Source organism: Leptopilina heterotoma, unplaced genomic scaffold, assembly GCF_015476425.1.
Source record: "Leptopilina heterotoma isolate Lh14 unplaced genomic scaffold, ASM1547642v1 Lhet_10, whole genome shotgun sequence".
NCBI lineage: Eukaryota > Metazoa > Arthropoda > Insecta > Hymenoptera > Figitidae > Leptopilina > Leptopilina heterotoma.
The window spans coordinates 2,949,188-2,970,108 of record NW_025110813.1 but is presented as its reverse complement, the minus strand read 5'-3'; the positions used below and the strand labels follow the sequence as shown (position 1 = coordinate 2,970,108).

At 25.5% G+C, this 20,921-nt stretch overlaps 2 protein-coding genes and 1 long non-coding RNA gene across 6 annotated transcripts in view; 2 read left to right on the top strand and 1 right to left on the bottom strand.

Moving 5' to 3' along the window:
• The window catches only part of LOC122497989 (myosin-VIIa-like), a 29,664-nt gene extending 20,705 nt beyond the window's left edge, over window positions 1-8,959 (top strand). Inside the window, exons 20-28 of one of the 3 annotated variants that reach the window (XM_043605464.1) lie at window positions 443-619; window positions 816-1,060; window positions 1,362-1,534; window positions 1,636-1,820; window positions 4,576-4,947; window positions 6,296-6,625; window positions 7,246-7,658; window positions 8,024-8,121; window positions 8,479-8,959. In XM_043605464.1, coding sequence (XP_043461399.1) covers window positions 443-619; window positions 816-1,060; window positions 1,362-1,534; window positions 1,636-1,820; window positions 4,576-4,947; window positions 6,296-6,625; window positions 7,246-7,658; window positions 8,024-8,121; window positions 8,479-8,849 — 2,364 coding nt within the window. In that variant the 3' untranslated portion in view covers window positions 8,850-8,959. Of the gene's footprint in view, window positions 1-442; window positions 620-815; window positions 1,061-1,361; window positions 1,535-1,632; window positions 1,821-4,575; window positions 5,078-6,295; window positions 6,626-7,245; window positions 7,659-8,023; window positions 8,122-8,478 lie in introns of those variants that run through there. The other 2 variants (XM_043605455.1, XM_043605473.1) reach the window with 2 other exon arrangements.
• LOC122498003 lies at window positions 520-11,359 on the bottom strand. Its single transcript, XR_006301188.1, has 5 exons — window positions 11,028-11,359; window positions 9,676-9,810; window positions 9,462-9,610; window positions 844-1,051; window positions 520-661 (listed from the first exon to the last, which is right to left on the bottom strand). It is a non-coding gene; the product is annotated as an uncharacterized LOC122498003 (long non-coding RNA).
• Window positions 11,360-13,615: 2,256 nt separating this feature from the next.
• Window positions 13,616-20,895, top strand: LOC122498458 (mucin-5AC-like). 2 transcript variants are annotated; one of them, XM_043606197.1, is made up of 3 exons: window positions 13,616-13,735; window positions 13,948-20,058; window positions 20,131-20,895. In XM_043606197.1, the coding sequence occupies exons 1-3, from the start codon at window positions 13,675-13,677 to the stop codon at window positions 20,721-20,723; spliced, it is 6,765 nt and encodes a 2,254-aa protein (XP_043462132.1). In that variant the 5' UTR covers window positions 13,616-13,674; the 3' UTR covers window positions 20,724-20,895. The 2 variants fall into 2 exon arrangements, with proteins under 2 accessions (XP_043462132.1, XP_043462124.1); XM_043606189.1 differs by having other exon boundaries at window positions 13,948-20,895.
• Window positions 20,896-20,921: the final 26 nt, after the last annotated feature.

Below are 20,921 nucleotides of genomic sequence, written 5' to 3'. Positions count from 1 at the left end.
ATAGAATTTTTTGAAGGAATTTTTTTTATCAAAATTGTCTAAAATAATAATCGAATTTATATTAAAATTCTTGAAAATAATCGAATTGAATTTATTGTAATAATAATTATTATTATTTATGAGAATAATGAAATTCTTGAGAAAAATTTTATTAAAATTTTTGAATAATAATAAACAAGAATATTTATATAATTTTGTCAGATCAATTTTACAAGATAAAATTTTTTAGATCAATCTGACAAAATATTTATAATAACGGATGTAAAATTATTTGAACAAGAATATTTAATATTATGTACTTAATAAGTGACTTCTTTAAATTTTCAATCTGTAATCATTCAAAAATTAATGTTTATTCTTAAAAAGAAAAAAATTTTTAATTCAATATTTTCAATATTATCAATATTATTATTGTAATAATAAAATTAATAACAAAACGCAGGAAAACGATATAGCAATGATAGTGGCACACCAATTGTACGTGGACCACCAGAATAATTTGACTCCTGCGAATTTGAGGAGCGCGCTACCTCTTTCTATTCCTAAACACTTGCTCCATGGGGTCTCTGAAAATGTTCTCCCAAAATGGGAGCAACTGGTGGCCAAAGCTTTTCAGAAGGTACTGTGTGATTTATATATATATGCTCGATAAAATGTTCCACTAAAACAAAGAAAAAAAATTGACACTGAAAAATTTTTTTTTCTATTTAAAAAAAAATGACTTTTGGTTGTTGAAAAATAATTAACACTGAATTTTTTTTTCTATTTAAAAAAAAATGATTTATTTCTATATTTAACTCAATTTTCATGCGCAGAACATAAATGTTAATGATAATGCACCACCTGTGAAGGCGAAAGAAGATATTGTCTCATTTTCGAAAATAACTTGGCCAATTCTTTTTTCAAAATTCTATGAAGTTTCCAAAATATCGGGACCAAAATTAGCGACAAATGATGTTATTATTGCTGTGAATTGGACCGGTGTCTATCTCATTGATAGTCAGGAAACTCTTCTTTTGGAATTATCTTTTCCTGAAATTGCTGAAGTCACCTGTCAAAAGTAATTGTAGTATTTAATAATTTTTTTTAATTTCTGTATTTTATTCTCCAAATAAAATTAAAATATTAAAATTTTCAGTATTGGCAATTAAATAATAATAATACAATAATCGCTTCATTATTATTTAATATCTTTTATTATTAATTAATAATTAATTTTAATTAAATAATTATTAATCATAAATCATTATTATTTTTATATATATTTTAATTAATTATTTAGTTAATAATAATTTTATTTCTAGTATTATTTTTATTATTATTATGAATAATGTTTGGTTTTTGGATTAATTAATTTTCAGAATGAACAATGCTTTTATACACAATCTCATATTGTCGACAATACAACGAGAAGAATACATATTTCTAAGTTCGGAAGCTGAGGATCTTGCTACTTTAATTAATTTTCTAATTGACGGTCTAAAGGAGAAATCACTATATGTTGTCGCAACTCAGGATTACATGAATAATGACGGTATAGGATTAATTAAATTATTCCCAATAATAATATAGTAATAAAATAAAATATAAAAATTTAAAAAAAAACAATTTTCAATAATAAAAAAAATACAGCAGGTGAAGGTGAATCATTTCTACCAATGCAACGAGGTGATTTGATAAAACTTGCTGGCGATTGTAATGGATATACAATAATGAATTCAGTTTGGGGCTACGGCGAAAAATCAGGTGTCAAAGGCGATTTTCCATCAGACTGCGTCTACGTTCTTCCAACAATGACGAAACCAACTTCAACAATTGTTGTGAGTTTTAAATTAAGAAAAGAAGAAAAAATAGTTTTCATGAAAAAATTAACCGAAAATTAACTCTACTAATAAATTTATTATCCGTTAGCTAGTTGAATTATTATTTTTATAATTAATTACCTATTTATAATAATAAATTAATTGTTAATTAGTTATCATTGTAAACTAATTAATTAATTGTTAATTAATTATTATTACTAATTAATTAATCACAATTAACTAATTAATCAATAGTTCAGTAAATTATAGTTAATTACTTAATCCATAAATATAAATCATAAAGAAATGGATGATTCCGAGTCTTCGAGTCGGAGTGATCGATTTCTTCATGTTTTTTTGGCGGAGTGATAAAATCATTATCAATTAAATTATTATTTTTCAGAATTTTTAACTAAAATTCTTCTGTAAATCGACTATTTTTAATAATTTTTGAAAAAGTTCTTTAACAATTTTCAAATCCATTTATTTACAATATTCAATTTTACGAAATTTCAATTATTCGTAAATTCTTCACTTAAATATATATTAGAAAACATTTTCAAAAAAATTAATTAAAATTCAATTATTTCTAAAAATTCACGCTATATTGCTTATAATATTCAATTATAATGTAAAATTTCAACTGAAATTCATTTTTAAATCAATTTTTATTACAAAATTCTACTAGAATTCAATTATTTAAATACAATAATATATAATTTATTGAATAAATCAATGTTTCTTAAAATTCAATTCCCATAAAGAATTTTATTAACAAATTTTTAAATAATTGAATTCTTTTGAAATTTTATTATTTTTGAACCATATTTCATTTTTGCGAAGAATATTATTACTCTTGAAAATAATTGAATTTCCGCAATAATTTGTAACTGTAGCCAAAATTGAAATTTTTTTTCGAGTTTTCAATTAAATTTCTTCTATAAATGCATTATTTTTAATGTTTTTAATTTTATTTTTTTATTAATTTTTAATTTTCAAAACTCAATTATTTTTTAAAATTCGCGCTATATTGAGCTTTTAATATTTAATTACAAAATTTCAACTGAAATTCATTTTTAAATTAATTTTTAATAAAAAATTCTACTAGAATTCAATTATTTTAATACAAAAAGAAATAATTTATTGAATAATTGAATTTTTCTTAAAATTCAATTATCATAAAGAATTTGATCAAAAACATTTTTAAATAATTGAATTCTCTTGACAAATTTTAATAAAATTTTTGAGATTAATTACTTTTTTCTAGGAATTCGATTAAAATTGTGTTAAAAATAATTGAAATTCAGCAATGATATGAAATTTTCAAAGATTTTAATTTGAAACCTTTTCAAAATTCAATTAATTTTAAAAATTCACGTTCTGATACTTTTTAATTTTTATATTCAAATTTTACCTCGAATTTTAACTGAAATCCATTATTAAATTAATTTTTATTAAAAAATTCTACTAGAATTAAATTATTTTTTAATACAAAAAAACAATTTATTGAATAATATTGCATGTTTCTTTAAATTGAAATCTCAAAAAGAATTTTATCAACAAATTTTTAAATAATTGAATTCTTTTGACGAATTTTAATAAAATATTTAAAAATCATTACATTTTTGGGGGAATTTGATTAAAATTGTATTAAAAATAATTGAAATAATTCTGCAATGAGTTTTAATATTTAAGAAAATAATTGAATTCCTAAAAAGAATTTTATTATTTACGAAAATAATTGAATTCTTATAAAAATTTTATTATTTATGAAAATAATTGAATGATTGCGAAGAAATTTTAAAGAAATTTGTAAATAATTGAATTCCTGTGAAGTTTTTATTATTTTATGAAAATAATTAAAGGTTTGCGTAGAATTTTATTCAATTTTTTTTTAAATAATTGAATTCTTTTGGAAATTTTTATTAAAATAGAAGATATTAAAAATCATTGAATTGAGGAAAATTTTTGAAAATAATTGAAATTTTGCCAAGAATTTTATTAAATGTTTTGAAAATAATTGAATTTCGGAGAGGAATTTAATTATTTCTAAAGATAATTGAAATTTTGACGAGAATTTTGAAAATTTTTGAACACAATTAAATTTCTGCATAGAATTTTTATTTTCTTTGGAAAATAATTAAATTTCTACAATCATTTGTAATTTCTCTAAAATTCTCCAAATTATATCGTACAATTTACCAACTTTTCGTCTTTTCTCAATCAAATTACTGACTTTACTGACCTTTTTTCAAAGTAACTTAATAATTAATATATAGTTAATTAAATATGGTTTGCTATATAAGTAGCAGTTAATTAATTGCAGTTAACTAATTAGTTAGTAGTTAATTAATCAGTAGTTAATTAAATATTGTTATCTAATTAATAAATTAGTCAGAATACGGTTAGCTAATTAAGTAGTAGTTAATTAATTGCAGTAAACTAATTAAATAGTAGTTAATTAATCACAGTTAACTAATTAATCAGTAGTTAATTAAATATTGTTATCTAATTACTAATTAGAGAATACATAGTTAACTAAATACGCTTATCTTTTTAATTAGGAGTTAATTAATGATATAGTTGGTTAATTAATCAGTAGTGAAATAATACGACTTAGTTAATTGATTAATTATATAGTTAGTTAATTAATCATTAGTGAAATAATACTTAGTTAATTAATTTATTAATTAGTTATAATATTAATACGAATGCACAGTGAAGGAGAAAAAAATTTCTATAATTATATTTTTTGTAATAATTATTTTTTCAGGAAATATTTAAGGCAGACTTCACTGGCAAGACGAATTCTATTCGCGAGGCGAAAGCAGTGAAATCGAAATTAATTCAGCACACGTTGAAAAAATATGCGGCTGAACATTTTCGTCCGGGAATAAATGTGACGATTTCCCGTGGATCGAGTATTTCGACGGCGAAACGTACGGCGTCGGAAACATTATGGAAACATACGAGGGAGCCAATAAAAGCGCCACTACTCACAAAACTCGTCGAACAAAATGATCTCGCACAACATGCTGTTAATATATTTTCCAATATCTTGAAATACATGGGCGATCTTCCAAGTAATCGGCCGAAAAATGGAACTGAATACACTGATCAAATTTTCCGACCTGCACTTGAACATGTTAGTATACTTAAATGATTGAATTTATTTTCTCTATTTACTTATTTTTTCTGTTTTCTAATTTTTTTTTTTATTTCCTATTTTTTCAATTTTCTCTATTTTCTATTTTCTATTTTTCCAATTTTCTCAATTTTTTACTTTTTCCTTTTTTTGTATTTCCAATTTTATTTTATTCAATTTCCTCAATTTTCTTCAATTTTCACTCTTTCAATTTTCTTTACTTTCTAGTTTTTTCATTTTTTATTTTCCTTAATTTTCCTCAGTTTATTCTAATTTATATTTTTTCTATTTTCTTTTTTTCAATTCGCTCTTTGTCTCTATTTTTTATTTTCTTCAAATTTCTTCAATTTCTTCAATTTTCTAAAATTTCGATTTTTTAATTTTGTACTTTTCTTTACTTTTTACAATTTCTCTATTTTCTCCAATTTTCTCAACCTTTCTCAAAGTTGCATCTGTTTTTTGCTTTCTTCAGTTTCCTCAGTTTCCTCAATTTTCTTCAAATTTCTTCAATTTTCACTCTTTCAATTTTCTCTATTTTCTATTTTTTCAATTTTTATTTTCCTCAATTTTCCTCAGTTTATTCTAATTTATATTTTTTCAATTCGCTCTTTGTCTCTATTTTTTATTTTCTTCAAATTTCTTCAATTTCTTCAATTTTCTCAAATTTCGATTTTTTAATTTTGTACTTTTCTTTACTTTTCACGATTTCTCTATTTTCTCCAATTTTTTCAACCTTCCTCAAACTTGCATCTGTTTTTTTCTTTCTTCAGTTTCCTCAGTTTCCTCAATTTTCACTCTTTCAATTTTCTCTACTTTCTATTTTTTCAATTTTTATTTTCCTCAATTTTCCTCAGTTTATTCTAATTTATATTTTTTCTATTTTCTTTTTTTCAATTCGCTCTTTGTCTCTATTTTTTATTTTCTTCAAATTTCTTCAATTTCTTCAATTTTCTGAAATTTCGATTTTTTAATTTTGTACTTTTCTTTACTTTTTACGAATTCTCTATTTTCTCCAATTCTCTCAAACTTTCTCAAACTTGCCTCTGTTTTTTTCTTTCTTCAGTTTCCTCAATTTCCTCAATTTTCCTCAACTTTCTTCAATTTTCTCAAATTTACTCTAATTTCTATTTTTTTCTATTCATCCCTATTCTATTTCTTTGGTCTTATTGTCCAATCATTATCATCAAAATTATTAGAAGACATTGAAGAAGAAATATAAATGAACTATTATTATAGTTAATATTATTATTTATTAGTAAAAGAGATCAAAAAAGAATTAAATTATCAGTATAGGTATCAATTAATAATATAATTAATAAGAAAAGAAAAAAAAAATTAAAAATTACAGCCTCTCCTTCGCGATGAAGTCTATTGTCAAATTATGAGGCAATTAACAGAAAATCGAATCCGATTAAGTGAGGAACGTGGCTGGGAATTGTTGTGGTTGGCAACAGGTGTCATGACCTGTAATCCAAATTTGAACAAGGAAATTGTTCAATTTCTAACAACGAGAACAAGTATTTTAGCGGCTGATTGCTTGAATCGTTTGGACAGAACCATGAAAACTGGGAACAGAAAGTATCCACCCTACATACTCGAAGTGGAGGCAATTAGATTCAAAAGCTTGCAAATTTATCACAAAGTCTATTTTCCCGACGACTCCGACGAAGCTATCGAGGTACAATTGCCAATTTTATTCCTCACTTCAATATTTATTATTCCAATTAACAGATTTTAAATTAGCAAAGAATTATTTTAATCAGAAATAATTATTAAATTGTTATTATTATCAGTGTTAATTAATAATGATTATTATAAGATGTTTGATTAATAATTATTAATTATTATCAAGAGTTAAACAATAATTATTAATTTTATTATAAAAGTATTAATTAATTAATAATAATTACAAATTGAAGATAGTGAAGTGTTAATTAATAATTATTAATTATAATTATTAGGTATGTTAATTAGTGGTCATTATTACTTAATTACTAATTAACCATTTACAGTATCTATTAATTAAATAATAATTACAAATTGATTATTATAAAGTGTTTATCACTAATTATTAGGTGTGGTTAATTAGTAGTTAATTAATTACTAATTAATAATTAACAATACCTATTTATTAATAATAATACAAATTGATTACTATGAAGTGTTAATTATTAACTAATTACTATAAAGTGTTAATTAATAATTAATAATTAATATTAATAATCAATTTATCAATTTAAATCCTTTTTCCAAAAAATTAACTGAAAATTATTAATTACTCCTCCACCAAAAAAACAGATCCACTCATCAACAAGGGCGTCAGATGTTTGTGAAGATATTGTATCGAGTCTTCGACTAAAAGGTTCAGATGGATTTAGTTTATTTGTGAAAATTGCTGATAAATTTTTCTCAGTGCCACTTTATTATTTCTTCTTCGATTTTGTTCACGAACTGGTTGAATGGGTGAAGAGATCGAGACCAAATATTGGAACTGTACAGGCGCAATATCAAATATTTTTCATGAAAAAATTGTGGATAAATGCTGTACCTGGTAGAGATGAGAATGCCGATTCTATATTTTATTTTCATCAGGAATTACCGAAACTTTTGCGTGGCTATCATAAATGCAGCAAACACGATGCAATTAAACTTGGCGCTTTAATTTATCGAAGTAAATACGGCGATAATAAAGCCGAACTCACGGAAATACCGTAAGAATTATTATAACAATTAAATTACATTAAATTTTAATTAAATTAAGAAAAAGAAATTTTATTAAATTATAGAAAAATTTTTATTTTACTTACAATAAAATTACGATTAATAATAAAATTTTAATTAAATTAAAATTAATTAAATTCTTTATTCGCATTTAAATTTATTTTTAATTAATAAAATGAAATTAATTACTTCATTTCAATTAATAATTATATGAAATAAATTAATAAATTAAAACTAATAGATTTAGTATTGCGGATAATTAAAATTATTTTTTATTTTTCAACATTTTATTAATAAAAGTAATCGAGTTGTGCAAAAAATTGCGAATAATTTAAAATATTTATCTCTTCTTCAGACACAAACTTAAGGAGTACATTCCGCCTGATATAATTAATCTAATGAGCTCCAATGATTGGAAAAAACAAATCGTGTCTTCTTACAATCAACAAACTGGTAATTATAAAAATTTTTGCAATTTATTAATCTTTCCATTTAATAATTTTAGTTTCTTGATTTAATTTAAAACGACAATCTGAAATATATTTTTCAATTTTCGAGAATAAATAAAGAAGAAAAAAGAAAATCATTAATTTTGTAGCTGCAATCCACTTAAATAATGAATTCGCTAATTAGTAAATAATTAGTAAATTAGTAATTTAGTTATAGTAATTTAAATTAGTAATAATAAGAAAAAGAAATAAAAACTGAAAATGAATAAAATTAATGAAGATAAATAAATAACAAAAGTAGAAAATAAAAATTAATAACAAATAAAAGAAAAAACAATATTTTTTTTTATTTTCCTATCAGGAATGACGGAACTTGAAGCGAAACGACAATTTCTCCAGCACATTTATCAATGGCCAACATTTGGATCGGCATTCTTTGAAGTGAAACAAACGACTGAACCAAGTTTTCCAGAATTAGTATTAATAGCAGTGAATCGAAATGGAATTAGTGTGATTGATCCAAGAACGAAAGATATTCTCGCCACTTATAATTTCAATGAATTATCAAATTGGTCGTCTGGCAATACATATTTTCACATGACAATTGGAAATTTTATGAAGGGTAAAAAAATTCTCTGCGAAACATTACTCGGCTATAAAATGGATGATCTCATATCTTCTTACATCGATTATCTTCGAAATAATACAAAGCAATCAAGTATTAAACTTTAAAAGAAAAATTTCTTTACTTCATTTTTCATATATTAAAAAATTATAGATTAATTAATTATGTGAAACGCATATATATTAAAAATTGAAAAGTAAATTTTAGATATATCTAATTAACTATATAATTACATGAAAAATTGTTTATAATAAATTATACACATATTTTTATTAAATTAAATGTTAAATTTTAATATTTAAATATTTCATTGAATCTTTTTATTCTCCTTATCCATTAAATTAATTATTTTCCGTACTTTTATTAAATTATAATTAATTAATTTTTTATTCTTTTTCTATTTTATTTACTATAATTTTATTTTAATCGAGTGTTAATTATTATTATTATAAAAAATTATTCCTAACGGAGAATAATTTTTCTAACTAGGTATATTAATTTTAGAAAATAATTGAAAGATAAATGATTTAGAATTATAACATAATACACTATAATATATTAAATACAATACAATAATACAACTTAAAAAATTTTTTTTTACTTTATAAGACTGTTAAATAAATAAATAATAATTAAAATAAATTATTTTTCTGATATAATTAAAATAATCTATGAAAAGAAAAAAATAATAAATTTGTATACCGTATATAAATAAATACCTTAAAATCTTCATAATTTTGTTCATAATTTTTTTCCATCTTTGAATTGTTTTTCTGCGCTTGAGGTGAAATTTAATTAAGACGTCGTTTGGTGAAGAAGATTCTTTCTGGCCTTGAATGGAAGTTGATCATCTGGACCATGTGATGAGCTGGTGGTAACAACCAAAGAGAACATTAATTTAAAATTGAGGTGTTCCCATCAGTCGTTACCTACCTTTTTAATAAAAAGGAAACTCGCACTCATACGTTGAAAATTCCTTCCAAATGAGAATATTGATTTTTACATTTTCCTTCCTGTCTATGAAAAAAAAAAATTTTCTTCCTCATTTTCCAACTTCAGTTATCACAGCTGAAAGAAATTTCAATTAGAAATCAAATTGTTTTACTTAAAACTTTATTATTTATTTATTATTACATGACCTATTTTTATTTACTACTTTTTAATTTAATTCAATTTATTTTATTTTATTTATTTTCTTCTCATCTATATTTTATTTATTTTATTTTTACTCCTTCCTTAAACTAAACAATTCTGTCTAATTTACAATTCTATTTATATATCAAAGTTATTCAAGTGGAATAGCTAAATTATGTTTTCTGACGAAATTAATTTCGAAAAAAACTAGAATTATTTTTTTATTATTTAGAGAGTATTAATAATAGATCTAACTTAAATATTAATAGTTCTTCCAATTTTTTATTTTATCTATTGCTTTATTAAATTAAAGAACTCTGCCTAATTTAAAATTCGATTTTTTATCAAAGTTATTCAAATGTAGAAAAATTATTTCTTCTTTGGAAATTAATTTCGCAAAAACTAGAATAATTTTTATATTATTTAAATTTTATAGTCTTATAGTTTTATTAAATTATTATATTATTCAAAGAACTCTGCCTAATTTACAATTCTATTTTTTTTTTATCAAAGTTATTCAAATGTAGAAAAATTATTTCTTCTTTTGAAATTAATTTCGCAAAAAATAGAATTATTTTTTTTATTATTTAAATATTATTAAAACAAATGCTTTCATAATTGTGACGACATAATGGTTCAAATGTCCTTAAATATTAATATTTCTTCCAACACTATTCATTATATTTGATTTATTGTTTTATTAAACTACTTTATTGTTCAAAGAACTCTGCCAAATTTACAATTCTATTTTTTTTTATTAAAGTTATTCAAATGTAGAAAAATTATTTTTGAAATTAATTTATAAAAAAGAATTATATTTTTTTATTATTTAAAAGATTTTAATAATAATTATAATTTAAGTATTAATATTTCTTCTAATTATTCATTTTATCGAGTATTTTATTTTACATATTGTTTTATTAAATTATTTTATTATTCCAGAGACTAATTTAAAATTGTATTTATTTTTCAAAGTTATTCGAAAGATAACAGTAATAAATATTATTTTTTAATAAAAAAGCCCAATTATTGCAAAATACTTTTTTAAAAAACCGCTTTTTAACAGAAAGCAAATAATAAATAAAAATATTTAAAAAATAATGTTAACTATTTTTTTTATTTAAAAAATATCCATAATAAAATCAACAAACCTGCGACTGCATTCGAAATAACAATGAAAAACCTAGATTTAGAAAAAACAAGAATCTGAATAAAATCTAAAAAAATACACATTTTTATAATAAAACTCGAAAATATCTCAAATCAGTGACATTGATTTTTGTTTCCTAATTTTATTTTCGCGATGTAAAATTTTGTTCACACTATTATAATATTATAATTATATATTATTTATCCAAAATCCATGAGGGAATTTCTTGATAAAAATTGAATGCAACTGATGGTAACCGTTAAAAATAATTCACGACTAAAAAAACAATTGACAATCATTTTAATTGTAAGAGACATAGTGAAATACTGGAATGGTATCCAGACTTATGTCCCCTTTTTATAAGACGAAAATATCTTTGTATATATAATTATAATATAAAATGCATGAGTGTCGCTGCGATAACCCCAAACACAGTGTTGAGGGTTGGCCATTTGAAATCAAAAAGTAGATAACCCTTTCGTTGTGGTGAATCTGCTTTTACACATGTTACTGACAATATTTCACTAAAAAAAAATATTCACTTTTTTTATTTTATAAATTCATTTTTTTTCACCTCAGAAAAATTTAATGTTTCAATTTGTTTCACGAATTTTCAAAACATTTTTTAAAATATGTTTATCCCTTTTTTATTCATTCTTTATTATGTTTATAATAATAGAAAACAATTTATTGTTTGTATTTCTTATTTAATTATTAATAATCTCAATAATGTGAAGTTTAATTAATTAATTTATAAACATTCCACGTTGATCATAAGATTCGCGTAATAATAATTATATCGATTAATAATTGATATTTATCTATTAATTAATAATTAATTAATAATTAATTTATTAATTTATAGTAAATGTAACTAATATTCATTAATTACATTTGAAAAAAGTATCAATTTTTTTGTCAAACTTAATTAAATTAAATAAAATCAATTTACATTAAAAAAGAACCTATTTAATAACACCTCATATAATATAAATAAACATATTTTATAAAAGAACATTGTGAAATTGTAAAATAATTATACAATAAAACTTATAGGTGTATAATTATATACTTTAATGAGTCTTTTTTTTTTTGCGTGACTCGTTTGCGATTGCGTATTTACCAATTATAATTCGATTAAATTCTTTATATATATACACTAATGCCCGAATCGCATTTATCGCGTAAAAATTATCGCGAATTTTAATTTTTAATTTATTATTATTGTTATGTAGAATTTATCAGAACTGAAGAAACATCAGACGATTGTTCGTTTGAAAAAAAAAATTACTTCAACACTTTTTTTTTATTTTGTATTCTATTTATTTCAAGGAAAATAACAATAGTTAAAAATGAGAACATGAAAATGAAAATTTAAATGAAAATAAAAATGAAAAAATAAAAACAAAAATATATAAAGGAAATGAAAATGAAAATGAAAAGAAAAAAGAAAATAGAAATGAATTTAAAAATGGAAAAAATAATAATTTTAATAATTACCATTAATATATTTTTATTATTAATTAAGGAATAATTATATTTATAATAATTAATTATAACATAATTAAGAATTAATTCAAGAGGCCTAAAAAACTTCAATTAGACAAAAATCAAGAGACAAAATAATTATAAATGATAAATTCTTACTCGCACTAACATTTTTTTTAACATTGTCGGTAACAGTTGCTTTGAAATGATTTATTTACTAGAATATAGTATTTATTTTTTTATTGCAAAATCATTTTTATAACAAGAGTCATTGTTTAATCCAAAGTTTTGATTGTAAATCCGATAAAATCTTAGTTTATCTAATCATCTTTTTTTTAATTCTTTCAATATCATATAAATACCACTAAGCCCACTGAACTTTTAATTGCTACATATTAAATTATTTATTAATTATTAGTAGTATTATTATAATTATTATTATTATTTTCTATATGAATATATAAAATTATCATTAAATTTTTTCCAAAACACAAAATCGATATTTTATTCAATATCTAAGATTTTTAATTTTTCATTGATTTTTATTTATAGAGATGAGGTTTTCATTTTTCTTTAATTTTTATTACACTACTTTAAAAAAGTAGATAATATAAATTGAAATCGCTTGTGTGGAACGGAAATTCAAGATGGAAAACTTTAAGGAAAAAGTATATTTACTTTTGTTCAATACAATAAAGATTATTGTTACATAAGAAAATATTTTTCTTGAACATATTAATTTTCCTTTTCTGTAAATATAATTTTCTTCGTCTTTAATTATATTACAATTAATTATAAATATTGTATTGTATCCAATTCTTTACCTGCAAATATTTTAAAAGAACAAATATTTTCATTTATTATGATTTTTTCTATTTTTAACTGTTTATATTTCTTCCACTGAACTTTCAAGTAATCGTTTTCATTTTATTAGTTAATATTATTAATTTAAACTATAATGTGTCAATAAAACTTTCTTATCGTTTTATTTTATTTCTTTAATACCTTATAGTCTTAAATTTCTTCGCACATAATTGAATTTATCAAATTTTAAATTCACTCGTGTTTATTATTCTATTAATCTATTAGTAGAAGGGGGGATTTACTATTTAAGGAATCATTGTTCAAAAAATGACAGTTTTTTCCAAAGATATGTAATCATGTGTGCTTCAAAAATTATTGGACTCTTTGTCCTTATTATTTTCTTCTCCTTTCGTCCAGGTAAAAATAATTTATTTAAAATTATTAATTACCAATTAAAATTAAATAACAATTAATTATTATTTAATATTATTTCCAAATTATTATTAAATTTAATAATTTATAATAATTACTTTTGTGGTTAAAAAAATTCTAAAGTAATTTTAACAAAATTAAAATTACATTTAATAAATAATTAACTTTATATTATTAATTTAATAATTAACTTTCAGAACTCGTGAAAGGAGGGCCAGTGATTAAAAATTTAGAAGAGAACAACAAGAACACCAACAACAACATTTTACACGAGAATCTCCAAAAAAGATTGAAGGATCATCAAAATGAGAAATTTTTAACATTAAAAAATGTGATAATTGAAACTATTGAAGAAACAAAAGGTAATCTTTCGTCAAATGCAAAAAATGAAATTATTAAAATTGCCGACAGTACATTTAGTGGTTATAATACTGATGGTTCTTGGAATGAGGAGCAAAATATAATAAATATTTCTCAGGAAATTGCTAAAGCAGTAGAAAAAATTTTATCCGACAATAATAATTATACGATTGTTGAAAAAGTTGGAACAATTGAATTTGAACAATTACTCTATAATAAAATTCAATTAAATAAACATTGTTTAGCCTCAAAGCAAGCATTAAAGTTTTTCATTGTAGAATTTCTGTTGAAAATAAGAAATGACATTGATATTGATGATACACATAAATTAAATGCATCTATTGATAAAATTATTAAAAAGTACAATTTTAAAAGACAACTCGATAAAATAATAAAAGATGTGAATAAAATTGCGTATCAAATGTTCCTAACAATTGATGTACTAAACGATTTGAAATATTTCATTCAGAATAAACTCAATAAGGAAGAATTTCTATTAGTGGCAGTTGATAATATAATGAAGACAATATTAATTAGATATCCCAATATGCCAAAATTGCAATCAATGCTTTTACAACATTACATTCTTCATATTTTGTTGAAAAATAATTTTCACTTTAGAGGCTCAAACGGAATCAATTATTACGATATTTCTCAACAAATCACTGAATACACGACAATTAATTTTGATAAAATTTTTCCATTGGATTTAATTACTACAAATTCCGTACTTGATAAATTTTCAATGAATTTCGCCGATTTTGAAATAAATTTATTAACAAATGTTAGCAATAGTTTTAAATTATTTGACAAAACTGGAATCAACTTTCGTGAGAAGAAAAATTTAACAGAAATGTTTATTGATTTTATTTATAAATATAATCATGATTTCTTTGATATTAAAATAACTAGACTACAATTAAAAACTTGGGTTAGATCATTTCTCGTAAGTCCAAAAATTGGAGAACCGATTAATTTCTATGATGTTGAAAATAAAATTTCCAATTGGATATTGTGGAAAATTGGATTCTTCCAATTGAAATCATTTCTTAGAATGCCAGTAATCCGATCATTGATGTACCATAACGATCATTCGGGAGTTATCAAAGCCTATTCGTTTGATCAAAAATTAGAAACAGAGATGAATTCAGAATCAAAAGGAACGCAGACTGATGATACCTTGAACAAAAATAAAAAAACCACCGTCAACGAAGCAAAGGAGCAAAGGGAAGATCCAAGTACAGATGCAGGAGTTAAGAAAGAGGATGCACCATCAAGCTCTGATCCTAATGATGTAGAAACTACTTCAAGTGTAAATAGGGAAAATGAAAGTGTTACAAAAACACCAGATGAAAAAGAACCATCATTAAACAATGAATCTTCAAACCAAGATGCGACTACAGTGGCTACAAATACTGCAAGTACTGAAACTAAATTATCTTCTACAGATGAGGGATTGAACTCAACAGAAAATAACAAAAAAAATGGTGACTCGAACAATGGATTAGTAATAACCGATCATGATAAAAATTCTACAAGTGAAACTACAACCACTGAATCTACAGTTTTAAAAACTGTAGTAGAAAAAGAGCCAATTTTAAACAACACTTCTTCTAACCAAGTTGTGTATCAAGAGCCTACAAGTGCTGTAACTACAACAACTGAATCTACAGTTTTAGAAACTGTAGTAGAAAAGGAACCAACTTTAAACAACACTTCTTCTAACCAAGGTTTAGATCAAGAGCCTACAAATGCTGAAACTACAACCACTGAATCTACAATTCTAATAGGTTATAGGTTTGGTGGTGGTAATGAAGTAAATGAACAAACTACAGAAAATTCAAAACAGATTCCAAAAAAAGAAGAAGAAACAGCTACTGATGCGAATCAGAGTTCTAAAGAAGAAAACAATGCATCAACGAATACACAATCAAAAGGAACGCAGACTGATGATTCTTTGAACGAAACTGAAAAAATTACAGGCAACGAGGCAAAGAAACAAACTGCAGATAAAAGTACTGACACAGAAGCTAAGAAAGAGAATGTATCATTAAGCACTGATTCTAATGATAAAGGAACTACGCCAAGTGTAAATACAGAAAACGAAAGTGTTACAGAAACTCCGGTTGAAGAAAAACCATCATTGAATTCTGAATCTTCAAAACTGGATGCGACAACATTGGCTACAAACACTGCAACTAAATTAGCTGCTATAGACGATGCAGTGAACTCAACAGAAAATGGCAAAACGAATGGAGACTCGAACAGTGGATCAGCAACAACCGATCAAAGTAAAAATTCTGCAAGTGAACCAGTACAAATAGAGAGCAGTTCATATAAGCCACAACAGGAAAAAGAAAAAGAGATCAAGAAAGACGAAAAACATCCTAATACTGATTCCAGCAATGATTCTGCATCCACTACGACCGTAAGTCCCAACAACAATACTCCAGTACCATCAGTTCCAGAATCCACAACCGAAACTAATGTTAAAGTTGAAAGTGACTTAAATGGAGCGCCACAATTGTCATCAAACAAAGAAACAAATACTGCGTTCACTACAGAAAGGCAAGAAGAATCAAATTTCGAGGCTGAAAAAGCTGACGCAAAAAATAATAGTTCCAACGTAGAGAGTACACAAACAGAAATTAAGAAAGAGGATACATTATCAGTTACCCATGGCACAATTATTTTTCAGGAAAGCGACATTGTAACCACGGCAGCTACAACTGTAGAAATTGTGGATCAAACAAAAGATACCGAAGGTGCTACAACAGTAGCTACAAACATACAGCCACCAAAAGAAGAAGTAAAACCAACAACAACTGTGGAGGCGAATGCAATTTCTAACAATGGATCTGCTGATAATGGTTCAGTCGTAACTGATCAAAACGCTAATTCTGGAAGTGAACCTGCTCAGGTAGAGGGTGGTTCAGGTTCTACTACAACGGAAAATACCAAACAAGAAACTCCAGTAACATCAGATCCAAAAACACCTATAGTAGAAAAGGAACCCAATTTAAATAATAATTCTTCTAACCCAGTTATGGATCAAGTATCCAAAACTGAAGTAGAAAACGAACCAGGTTTAAATAATACTTATTTCAACCAAGTTGTAGATGAAGCGCCAACGACCACTGTCTCTACAGTTCCAAAACCAATAGTAAAAAAAGAACAAACTTCAGATAATACTTCTTTTAACCAAGATGTGAAGGAAGAACCTACAAATGCTGAAACTACAACCACTGAATCTACAGTTCCAGGAACTGTAGTCGAAAAGGAACAAACTTTAAACAACACTTCTTCTAACCAAGATGTGAAGGAAGAGCTTACAAATGCTGAAACTACAACCACTGAATCTACAGTTTCAGGAACTGTAGTCGAAAAGGAACCAACTATGAACAACACTTCTTCTATCCAAGTTGTGGATCAAGAGCCTACAAATGCTGGAACTACAACCACTGAATCTACAGTTTTAGAAACTCCAGTAGAAAAGAAACCAACCTTAAACAATACTACTAATCAAGTTGTGGATCAAGAGCCTACAATTTCTGAAACTACAACTACTGAATCTACAGTTCCAGGGACTGTATTAGAAAAAGAACCAAGTTTAAATGATACTTCTTCTAACGAAGTTGTGAAGCAAGTGCCTACAAATTCTGATTCTACGACTACTGAATTTACAGTTCCAATAGTTAATAGGTTTGGTGGTGGTTCTGAAGAGAATAAACAAACTACAGAAAATTCAGAACAGATTCCGAAAAAAGAAGAAACTGTTACTGATGCTAATCAGAGTTCTGAAAAAGAAAACAATGCATCAACGAATACACAATCAAAAGGAACGCAGACTGATGATTCAAATGGAGCCAATCTGTCAAATGAAAATGATAAGAGTACGGAAGTGGAAATTGTAAAAGAGGATGTATCATCTGGTAGTGAACCTACATTAGTTGTTGACGCAGGTGTCATTGTAACCACAGCAGCTACAATTGTAGAAACTGTTGGTCAAACTCAAAATACTGAAGGAGGAACTACAATAACTACAAGTATACAACCAGCAAATGAAGTAGTAGATCTAACAGCAAGTGAACAAGAACAACTTCCTGAAGGTAACTCTAGTAATGTTGATGCATCTGCTACGAAGGCGGATAACAAACAAGAAAAAGTTCCAGGGACTGTAGTAGAAAAGGAAACAACATTAAGTAATACTTCTTCTAACCAAGTTGTGGATAAAGTCTCTACAAATACTGTAACTACAACCACTGACTCTACAGTACCAGAAACTAAAGTAGAAAACGAACCAGGTTTAGATAATACTTCATTTAATCAAGTTGTGGATCATGCATCTGCCACTACTGTCTCTACAGTTCCTATAGTTATTTCAAAAAATGAAGAAGTTGTTACTGATGAGAATAAAAATTCTGAACAAGGAAATAATATATCAACGGAGATAGCAGTAGAAGCAAATGATATTGTAACCACAGCAGCTACAGTTGTAAATACTATACATCAAAATCAAGACACTATCAGTGAAACTACAGTCGCTACAAACGCACAACCATCAAATCAAGAATTAAAACCAACAGCAACTGTGGAGGCGAATGGATCCTCTACTAATGGAACACCTAATAATGTTTCAGTAATAACTGATCAAAATAAAAATTCTGCAAGTGAACCTATACAGGTAGAGAGTAGCTCCGATAAACTACCACAAGAAGCAATAACTGATGAAACAAAGTCAAAAGAAATTGAAGGAAAGCAACAACTTCCTGAAGCTAATTCTAGCAATGCTGAAACTACAACCACCGAAGCTACAGTTTTGGAAACTGTAGTAGAAAAGGAACCACCTTTGAATAACAATTCTTCTAACCAAGCTGTGGATCAAGAGACTACAAATTCTGAAACTACAACCACTGAATCTACAGTTCCAGGGCCTATAGTAGAAAAAGTACCAAGTTTAAATAATACTTCTTTTAACCAAGTTGTGGATCTAGAGCCTTCAAATATTGGAACTACAACCACTGAATCTACAGTTTTAGAAACTGTAGTAGAAAAAGAACCAACTTTAAACAACACTTCTTCTAACCAAGATGTGAAGGAAGAGCTTACAAATGCTGAAACTACAACAACTGAATCTACAGTTCTAGATACTGTAGTAGAAAAAGATCAAATTACAGGAAGCTCAGAACAGATTCCAAAAAAAGAAGAAGAAACTGTTACTGTTGCGAATCAGAGTTCTATAGAAGAAAACAATCCATCAATGAATACACAATCAAAAGGAACGCAGACTGATGATACAGTCAACGAAGCAAAGAAACAAGCAGCAGACAAAAGTACTGACTCAGAAATAACCGATCATGATAAAAATTCTGCAAGTGAACCTGTACAGGTCGAGAGTAGTTCAGATAAGCCACCGCAGGAAGACGAAAAACATCCTAAAACTGATTTGAGCAATGATGCTGCATCCACTACGACCGTTAGTCCCAACAACGATACTCCAGTATCATCAGATCCGGAATTCTCAACCGATACTAATGTTAAAGTTGAAAGTGATTCAAATGGAGCACCTCAATTGTCATCAAATGAAGAAACAAATGCTTCGTCTACTACAGAAAGGCAAGGAGAATTAATTTCTGACTCTGAAAAAGGTGACGCAAACAATAATAGTTCAACCGTAGAAGGTACAGAAAAGGAAATATCATCTGGTAGTAAACCCACAACACCTGTTGACCCAGTTGTAACCACGGCTGCTACAGTTGTAGAAATTGCAGATAAATCTCAAGATACTGAAGGTAGAACTACAGTCGCTACAAACATACAGCTAACAAATGAAGAAGTAAATCCAACAACAAGTGTGGAGACGAATGGATCCTCTAACAATAGTTCAGTACTAACTGATCAAAATGCTAATTCCGCAAGTGAACATGCTGTGACAGATAATAGTTCAGGTAAGGCACCTCAAGAAGTAATAACAGAAGATTCAAAAACAAAAGAAATTAAAGAGGAAAAACAACTTTCAGGTGCTGATTCTAGCAGTGATGCTGCATCCTCTTCGACTGTAACTCCAGAACTTGAAACTCCAGTACCAGTAAAAGACGCTGATAATTCCAGCAAAACCCAATCGACGCAAGATGATAATAAAGATAAAGAAGAAATTGAGAAAAAGAAAGAAACATCTGCTACAGATATTGTTCAATCGAATCAAAACGAAACGACTACAGTGACTCCAGTCAAAGTTGATGCAGCAGTAGCGCAAGAATCAGCAAGTGGAGAAGCAGAATCAACACCAAATCCAAAGAGAGAAGAATCCGTTCCTACCGTAACTGCCACGAATCCTAGTGCTAATGCCCCAAATTTCACAACAGCAGATTCTATAATAAACAGAATACAAACAAAATTGAAGGAAGCTAATTCTAAACAAAATAAATCGGGACCAAACAAAGATTCAAACTTTATAATCCAAAATATTTATGGTAAAGAATATTCAGCTACAGTTTTGATAAACGGTACAGCAACTCCGACATCAAATTCCACGAAAAATTGGAAATATACAGAGTCTACAATTCAAATGCGCCAGCTTGATATCAAATATCCTCAAACAAACGAAAAGTAAAATTATTTCCTTCTGTAAATCACGTTTAATTATATACTAATTAGTAAAAAAATCCAACATACTAATTATTACATAAATATGTACTAATTAAATTAAATAGTACATAAATTATTTCGAAAATAATTTCGCACGATACTTAAATTCAAAAGATGTTTTTTTTTAAATAAAATATTCAATTTTTGAAAATAATTAGGTCTA